This window comes from Alosa pseudoharengus, unplaced genomic scaffold (assembly GCF_046254945.1).
Source record: "Alosa pseudoharengus isolate Yale_2024_CS ecotype anadromous, Long Island Sound unplaced genomic scaffold, YU_APseudo_1.1 YU_APseudo_1.1_scf_15, whole genome shotgun sequence".
Lineage (NCBI taxonomy): Eukaryota > Metazoa > Chordata > Actinopteri > Clupeiformes > Clupeidae > Alosa > Alosa pseudoharengus.
In genome coordinates this window covers 36,753,876-36,763,875 of record NW_027468620.1, presented here as the reverse complement: position 1 = coordinate 36,763,875, position 10,000 = coordinate 36,753,876, and the positions used below count along the sequence as shown (strand labels likewise).

General features: G+C 43.0%; 1 protein-coding gene across 1 annotated transcript in view; it reads left to right on the top strand.

Annotated features, from left to right (window-relative positions):
• Window positions 1-249: 249 nt before the first annotated feature.
• LOC143124655 (AT-rich interactive domain-containing protein 5B-like) overlaps window positions 250-10,000 on the top strand; it is a 79,165-nt gene continuing 69,414 nt past the window's right edge. Inside the window, exons 1-2 of the mRNA XM_076286340.1 lie at window positions 250-353; window positions 693-947. Coding sequence (XP_076142455.1) covers window positions 333-353; window positions 693-947 — 276 coding nt within the window. The 5' untranslated portion in view covers window positions 250-332. The remainder of the gene's footprint in view (window positions 354-692; window positions 948-10,000) is intronic.

The following is a 10,000-nucleotide window of genomic DNA, read 5'->3' as shown; positions in this document are numbered from 1 at the left end:
TCTTGTAAGGTGGCCTGTATTGACGCGGACGAGCAGTTGCTATTTCGAGCGCATGTCACTCTTTGATCACAACATAAAGGGAGACTGAAATAATAGCCGAAACGTGTCGCTTGTAAACGGCATATAATCAACTCTGCTGCAAGGCGCATTCCTTGAATTGTGACATGATCGCAGGGCAATTACATAACTCGCCAGCGTTTCATGTGGAGTCAGCAGAGAAGCGAATGAAATATTGAACAAGGAAATATTTTGTGCTTGCAGGACCTTCGGAAATCCATTCAAGCCAACAAGTTTGGAGAGAATGTTGAGTTTAATCAATTCAGAGCGTCGAGATGGAGACCGACTCACTCAAGGTAATGTCACGCAATAAAGGCTACTTTTTTAGTTTCATGTCATAGACAGAGACTATCACGCAGTTAAGCGTGAATTCAAATGATTGTCTACATATAAAAATAATATAGCATGTGTCGCAATTATTAATCATGTACATTTGTAAATTTGCCAATAAATCACTTTATGTCTGTTTTTCATCTCTTTTGACGGTTACATTTTTCGTGCCATGTCAAGTCTATAAACAAAACCTGATATATTCAACCTCAATCTTTGAAAATAACCATGAATTAGACTAGATATTATGTTATTTTGGTTATAAATGAATTGATAGATTTTCTACTCCCTCTGTTCCTCTACAGTGGGTAGGCTCATCTTGTGGTTTGCACGGACCGTACATTTTCTACAAGGCTTTTAAATTTTATCGGGACGGAAAAGCGCGGATCTTGTGCCTGGGTGACTTTTTCCTTGTCAGATGCACGCCGGAGGACCCGATTTGCATAGCGGAGCTACAGCTGCTGTGGGAAGAACGGACCACTAAGCAGCTCTTGTCCAGCTCCAAACTTTACTTCCTGCCCGAAGACACCCCTTCGGGTCGGACAGTCAACCACGGAGAGGTGACTATGATTGATTGTCTTTTTAAAACTACAGCAATATGCCTGTTAGCCTACTATTACCGCAGTGTTGTTGATTATGTTTGTCGGGGAGATAAGGAGTGATTGCGTCAAAATAGCCGCTGTAACATCCAGATAGCCACACTGCAATCAATTGTTCTTGTTGGTAGCCTACTATCTATAATGCTTTTTTGGAACCTGATGACCTAATTAGTTATGGCTATTTCTCCTTGTTGCTGGTGTCTATTCGCGCGTGTTGCTGCGCGCGCGTGTATCAGCATTCGGATGTGTGTCATTGTCGAGGTTTGCCTTTACGACCGCCTCTTGATAACCCACGGGACGGAAATAACAGGATAAATGCCAACATGCTGTGAGACTGCAAACAGAGATAGTAACATGACAGCCAGCTGATAGAGGTGCTAATTTGCCCAGCTACACCTCCATGTAGGCTACACGGCCATCGACCGCGACGAGGAACCTGGGGTAGCCTACATTACTGTATTACTAGGTTGTAGTCTCAACAAAACTGATATCAGATGTATGTCCTATATACAGGGTATACACGTTGGACCTCTATCTTCTGTAGGCTATCGTATCCTGTGTCTGTATTTGTGCACGTCAGCAGAGATTCTAGTGGATAAAGATGTGTAAACGTTGGGTTTTCATGCCAGAGGAGATAAATCTATTTTTGTCCCTTGATGTTGGTCCTGCACACTCAGCAAGGACAGCTGGCGCGTTACAGTGCGGAAACGTATCAAACAGCCGCTTCCTTTATTCTGTAAGGATGTTTCATGTAAGAAGATTTCTTAACCCTGTTCTCGTCATCATATACTAGGAATTGACCGAGTTTATGCATCGTCGGTCAGCTATGTGAAGTACAGTATGTCACTCAAAAAGTGAAACAGTCCCGCCCCCACTCTTCGCACTCTCCCGTCCGCCACTCCATATTTGTTAGGGGTTTGGCAGAAGGTCACATGTAGACAGAACCAAGGAAACAGATTACTATCTGTCCCGTGAATGGCCTTCATCACTTTAACTGATATCAATTCAAATGCTAAATGTAAACTAGCGATGTGAGCTCAATTGTTTTGGGAACCAAACAAATAATTCCCGTTAAAGCAAGAAGTCAGTGAATCATTGAACTCAGGATACTATATGAGTGAACATTACCCTCAAACTTGACTGTTAACATTTATCCGAACAATGTGTAGGCCCATGTGGGTATGCATGCACACTGACACTGAGTCTCACAAGACTATTAAGACTATTAAGACTACACTATTAAGTATAAGTATATATACTTTTTATATAATACTTTTTATTAAGACTATTAAGACTACAACGATTTCACTACTAGTTGTACACTGTTATAACTGTGTATGTGACAAATCAATATCTCATTCCCATGCATACTGTAAGTGTAGCTTGCTTGTCCTGCATACTTTATTTACACTGCTTGACTCCTCCTGCCACTGCCCTCTTGGCAAGACTGGCCAAGCTAATTACCCACAGAGAAAGACCCAAGCGTTGAATCGCACTGAGGAATGAGCTGTGCTGATTAAATCGTTTTTGCAGTCATTTTTTCTCTCTCTCTCTGCCTAGGTTGCTGGGAACCTGTTTTCCCCCCCTGCTAATAATGTCAACAGTGCAGAAAGGCTTTGCATTGTTCCGCTAATTGCTTAGACATGCTGTATTTGATGACCCAGTTTCTCTACAAATTGGCTTTCTCTCTCTGGCGCCCCTTCCTATATAGTGCATATGACTAGCTGGCTGTCAGGCCTCAGTGGTGGGCAGGAATTCTTGACCACACTGGCGGCCGAGGCAAGCCAAGAGCCAAGAGCCTGTCCTGTGTGCAGGAATCAGGAGTCTGTCCTGTGTGCAGGAATCAGGAGTCTGTCCTGTGCGCAGGAATCAGGAGTCTGTCCTGTGTGCAGGAATCAGGAGTCTGTCCTGTGTGCAGGAATCAGGAGTCTGTCCTGTGCGCAGGAATCAGGAGTCTGTCCTGTGTGCAGGAATCAGGAGTCTGTCCTGTGTGCAGGAATCAGGAGTCTGTCCTGTGTGCAGGAATCAGGAGGCTCCAGAATCTGCAGTCGGTCGTTTATTACATCAGATGTTTTCCATCCCTGCCCACTGCCCAGCCCAGTTGTCGTTTCTCTTCGCTGCAAAAACAAGTCCTGACCAGCCTGTCCTGACCTCTCCTCTCTCCCATGGCACGGCTCCAGGACACCGCTGCTGTTGGCCACGATCCCATATACCCCATATACCAAACTCATATGGTCCACACCCCATATACCCCATATACCAAACTCATATGGTCCACACCCCATATACCCCATATACCCCATATACCAAACTCATATAGTCCACACCCCATATACCCCATATACCCCATATACCAAACTCATATGGTCCACACCCCATATACCCCATATACCAAACTCATATGGTCCACACCCCATATGCCCCATATACCAAACTCATATGGTCCACACCCCATATACCCCATATACCCCATATACCAAACTCATATGGTCCACACCCCATATACCCCATATACCCCATATACCAAACTCATATGGTCCACACCCCATATACCCCATATACCAAACTCATATGGTCCACACCCCATATACCCCATATACCAAACTCATATGGTCCACGCCCCATATACCAAACTCATATGGTCCACGCCCCATATACCAAACTCATATGGTCCACACCCCATATACCAAACTCAAACTCTAATGTGTTTACATATGGTCCACACCCCATATACCAAACTCAAACTCTAATGTGTTTACATATGGTCCATGCTCCATATACCAAACTCAAACTCTAATGTGTTTACATATGGTCCACGCCCCATATACCAAACTCATATGGTCCACACCCCATATACCAAACTCATTAGGTCCACACCCCATATACCAAACTCATATGGTCCACACCCCATATACCAAACTCATATGGTCCACAACCCATATACCAAACTCATACTCTTAATGTGTTTACATATGGTCCATGCCCCATATACCAAACTCATACTCTTAATGTGTTTACATATTTATCAGCTTATTCAGCTAGGCCAAAGACAGAGCTCTAGAGAGAGAGAGAGAGAAAAAGAGAGAGATAATGTAGATAGATAGATAGTTAGATACATAGATAGAGAGAGAGAGAGAGAGAAAGAGAGAGATAATGTAGATAGATAGTTAGATACATAGATAGAGAGAGAGAGAGAGCAACATGCTTTAACCCATAGTGATAAACCTGCAGGCAAATATTGTCCCAGATTAAATAAGGACATTGTCTTGTGTTAACACACTGTGAATGTCATAGACTGTATATACAGTCTATGGTGAATGTCATTGAGCATGAATGGTCCTTACCAAGAATGAATGTAAATTATTAAGATTCGGAGTAGCTGTATCCTCCCTCTCTCCTTACTCTCTCCTCTCCTTCCTCTCCCCTCTCTCTCTCCTCCCTCTCTCCTTCCTCTCTCTCCTCTCTCTCCTCTCTCTCTCCTCTCTCTCCTCCCTCTCTCCTCTCTCTCCTCTCTCTCCTCCCTCTCTCCTCTCGTCTGCTTTTCCTCTCCATGGTATCCATAACACCCTTGATGAAACTGCTCCTCCTGAGGTGAAGATGCTGTAGTTCCCTTCATACCTGTCCTAACCCATGTGTCCTGTGTCCTACCCTTCATATCCTGTCCTACCCCATGTGTCCTACCCCATCTGGCCTGTGTCCTACCCTACATGTCCTGTCCTAACCCATGTGTCCTATCCCTTGTGTCCTAACCCATGTGTCCTTTGTCCTACCCTTCATGTCCTGTCCTACCCCATGTGTCCTAACCCATGTGTCCTTTGTCCTACCCTTCATGTCCTGTCCTAACCCATGTGTCCTGTGTCCTACTCTACATGTCCTGTCCTAACCCATGTGTCCTACCCTTCATGTCCTGTCCTAACCGATGTGTCCTACCCTCATTTCCTTGATCTTTCCTTGATCTAAAAGAAATAAGCCCAGCGTTATCTGATACTGCAAACCTGAAGAGGGTACATCAATATTTACCCCCCCCTGTGTTCTGCAGCTTCAACAGCGAGGGATATAACTATTGTTCTCCAGGACTCAGCATTTGCATTAGCTGATGAGAGTTGATCTGCACAGCATGTCCCATTTCAGGAAGACATTATGTTGTTGCTCCTGGCATGCAGAAAAAGGACTGTTGCCGGGATTCATTTGGCTCTCTGTATAGATAGAGATCTGTTCTCCCTTTAATACTGATGCAGAAGCTTAATATTTAAGAGTGAAACATGACACTGAGAACTGATACGGATATCAATTGATAAGGTAGATGGATTGTTGTGGAAGTATTTTCTACAGCATGTGAATGAATGAAGACTACTGGTATTCCTTTGTAAAGAGTATGTTGATGTGAATGAATGAAGACTACTGGTATTCCTTTGTAAAGAGTATGTTGATGTGAATGAATGAAGACTACTGGTATTCCTTTGTAAAGAGTATGTTGATGTGAATGAATGAAGACTACTGGTATTCCTTTGTAACGAGTATGTTGATGCCAGTGGACACAGTTGGAATAATATGGAATGAGTATGGATATAATATGGAATGAGTATGGATATAATATGGAATGAGTATGGATGTAATATGGAATGAGTATGGATATAATATGGAATGGAATGAGTATGGATATAATATGGAATGAGTATGGATATAATATGGAATGAGTATGGATGTAATACGGAATGAGTATGGATATAATATGGAATGAGTATGGATATAATATGGAATGGAATGAGTATGGATATAATATGGAATGAGTATGGATATAATATGGAATGAGTATGGAATGAGTATGGATATAATATGGAATGAGTATGGATATAATATGGATTGGAATGAGTATGGATATAATATGGAATGAGTATGGATATAATATGGAATGAGTATGGATATAATATGGAATGACATGTAATTATTTTAAGTGTGCACAGTGCTTTTGTGTCTGCTGTAGCCAGTTGAATTGATTATAGTGGACGCTGATTGTTGTAGCAGACGCTCCGAGAACGGAATGCTTAGTGCGCCTGTTGTAGCCCGGCTGTTATGGACGAGTATTTATTTTAAATAACCAATAATAAGAGAAAATGTATCATGGCTTTAATATTGTTCACACTGTTCCCTGTTTTAACATATTATGTTGTTTTTATATTTGTGTGTTTCTTTGGACAAAGGCGTCTGCCAAATCCCATATCCATAACCATAAAATTGAATCTTCAATCTCTTTCTTTTAAATATCATGTTCAACACCTGCTTGGCTGTTGGTGGTGAGTGTTTGTGAGCATGTGTGTGAGTGACCTTGTTCTTGGATTACATCAGTGAAACTACAGGGCATAAAATGCTGACAGTGCACATCTATTGGCACACGCAGGACACATAACCCAGAGACTCACTGCACACAGGACACATAACCCAAACAGGACACTAACCCACACAGGACACATAACCCACACAGGACACATAACCCACACAGGACACTAACCCAAACAGGACACATAACCCAGAGACTCACTCCAAACAGGACACATAACCCACACAGGACACATAACCCAGAGACACTCCAAACAGGACACATAACCCACACAGGACACATAACCCAGAGACACTCCAAACAGGACACATAACCCAAACAGGACACATAACCCAGAGACTCACTGCACACAGGACACATAAATCAAACAGGAAACATAACCCAGAGACTCACTGCACACAGGACACATAACCCAGAGAATGCAGAGAATGTTAGAATACTGAAGCACTGCAACGTTGTGAATCAAGCACTGGATTTCACACATACACACACACACACCCTCAAACACACACACACACACACACACACACACACACACACCCTCGAACACACACACACACACACACCCTCAAACACACACAGACACACACACACAAACACACACACACAAACACACTCACACACACACACACACACACACACACCCTCGAACACACACACACACATAAACACACACACACACACACACACACAAACACACTCAAACACACACACACACACACACTCTCGAACACACACACACACACACACAAACACACACACAAACACACTCAAACACACACGCACACACACCCACGCACACACACCCATGCACATTACTTTGTATGTTTGTTGTATTACAATATTATTATCCACCGGCGTGTGGATGATGTTTATTAGGCCGCAGAAGGAGAAGAGAAACAACGGGCTCTTATAAAATTGGAGTGTTGCTTCACTCTGGACTTTTGTGATGGGTATGTGTGTGTGTGTGCGTGTGTGTGTGTGTGTGTGTGTGTGTGTGTGTGTGTGTGTCTGTGTGTGTGTGCGTGTGTGTGTGTGTGCGTGTGTCTGTGTGTGTGTGCGTGTGTGTGTGTGTGTGTGTGTGTGTGTGTCTGTGTGTGTGTGTGTGTGTGTGTGTGTCTCTGTGTGTGTGTTTGTGTGTGTGTGTCTGTGTGTGTAAGAGATGTCCACATCTGCCCAGCAGCCACTTGCCTGGCTACCTAACAAGCCTGCCGGTCTTGCACATACATACACACAAACACACACACACACACACACCTCTGGCTTTGTTTAAAATAAAAGAAAATGTATCATGGCTTTAAAATGTAATCTTCAATCTCTCTCTTTTAAATATGATTTTCAGCTCATAAAACAAGGATCAGAGCAGTGATGGTGTGTGTGTGTGTCTGTGTGTGTGTGTGTGTGTGTGAGATGGTGCTATTTTGGAGGGGGTGCTTGTTAGGGATCGACCGATATATCGGCCGGCCGATATATCGGGCCGATATTTGCGTTTTTTACATGTATCGGCATCGGCCGATAAGCGCCTGCGTTCGCCGATAGTTTTTTTCCCGCATTATTTACATACAGGCGTCCACAGGCAGCTCTGTGTTGCTGGAGACTCTGCAATTCACGTGCAGACTGCCCCTCCCCCACGAACAGAGCTGAAAGCCTGCTCTTCAAGACAACAGTAAACTTTAAACTTTCAAAGCATCTTTTAACTGTTTGACTTAGCTTAAATATTGCCATACACTTTGAAGGTGGAAGCAAGTTTGTGGGTCCAAGTGGAAAATGCGAATGATATACTGTAGGTAGCCTACTTTATTTAATGCTAATGCCTCGTTTATAAAACTGCTTGCCATTGTATTTAGGTAGCTGCAAATAGCTAAGTTGTAGGCTAGGCTATCCATATGCATGCGGTAGCTAGCTGTTACAAACACTGATCATATGATTAATGCCAACGTTGTTCCGTGGTATTTGTGGGAGTTTTATTCAGCGACCACCTGGCTGAGTGTTGGACACGTGTGGTGTGTGTGTGTCTCCCTCCCTGAATGCCCCTCTTCTATAAGACTGCTTGCCATTGTATTTAGGGAGCTGCACTAAGTTGTAGGCCATCCGTTTGCATGGGGTAGCGGTAGCTGTTACGAACACTGGTCAATCATATGATTAAGTAATGCCGACGTTGTTCCGTGGTATTTGTGGTAGTTTTATTCAGCGACCACCTGGCTGAGTTTTGGACGCGTGTGGTGTGTGCGTCTCCCTCCCCCTCTCCCTTCGAGCGGGCGGAGTTGCCATCGCAGTGATATCAGAGCTTTAATAATGAGAGACGTGTTATATGTAGTTGAATATTAATTCGTGTTAACGTTTATCATGTACCAGACATACCGTGTATGCCTTACTTGTTTAGAGCCGTTTGCTAACGTTATCATTATCAATCCAGTTCAATGGTGGTTCGTCAGCTACCAAACAGAAGTTTGTGTGTGAGTCTGGTCTGTCTCACTCAGTGGGACACACGCATCACAGCGATATGATATAAGAGTGCTGCGCTACCTGAAGGAGAGATTTTAAAACTGAGAGATATGTTTTTATACCTTTTGACGTTGATGCCGTTTAGAACAGAAACATTTGATACCACGTTATTTTCCTCTGCTGATTTATGTTCTGTGGTTGACATCTAGCAGCTTTTTTTTAGAAAAATATAGACATAGAAAAATTTAAACCATGCAGTCTTAAATTACAAATCAAGCACTTTATTTCAATAGCTAATTTTCAGGCTTATTGTTTTCTTAAATGATTTAAATGTGTTGACAAAGGACATTTTGTGATGACCTGAATTATGTCTTATAATATGTCAGCAAGCAATGCGTCATCAAGGCTGTGTTGTAAGATGTTGATGAAAGCATTTTGCACAGTTAACCATATTCAGTGCACCCATCCATAAGTTCAATGTTCCTTTTTTAAATTGAGACTTATAACATTTGTTATCATTTGTGTAATTATGTGTCATTTGTATGATGTAAATTGAGGGAGCAAATTAAAAGCAGTATCGGCTCCAAATATCGGCTCAAGAAAATTGGCAGCCTGTATCGGTCATCGGCTTAGGCTGATGGAAAAAAATCGGTATCGGTATCGGCACTAAAAAATCCATATCGGTCGATCCCTAGTGCTTGTGTGGATTGATGTGGATTGGCGTGATGTTTTGGCACAGTCGTTATTGCCCCCTCTCCTGCCTAGTCGTTATTGCCCCCTCTCCTGCCTAGTCGTTATTGCCCCCTCTCCTGCCTAGTCGTTATTGCCCCCTCTCCTGCCCCGCTCTCCATCTCACCTGCCCAGACAAACCCAGCCACTGCCAGCTGTTGTAGCACATAGAACTATAATGTTTATGCACTCTAAAGCATATTTAGGACTAGAATGTTTATCTAAAGCTTATATGTTGCGTTTACTGTGTTATGTGAATGTGTGTTCACGTGTGATGAACCTGGCAGTCGTAATCTTAAAGGGGAAATCCGGTGTGAAATGGATTTTGGATATGCTTAGCATGATAGCGAGTTCGAACGTTCGTTGGGGAGCAAAAAATGCTAATCCGATGCATTCTAAACTAGCCTGTTGCTAGCAAAATGCTAACACTGGTAGTGATAGGGCATTTTTCATGTTAAAAAGATTGCTAATTTTAAACCAATTACGAGGCCCAAAGTAGCCC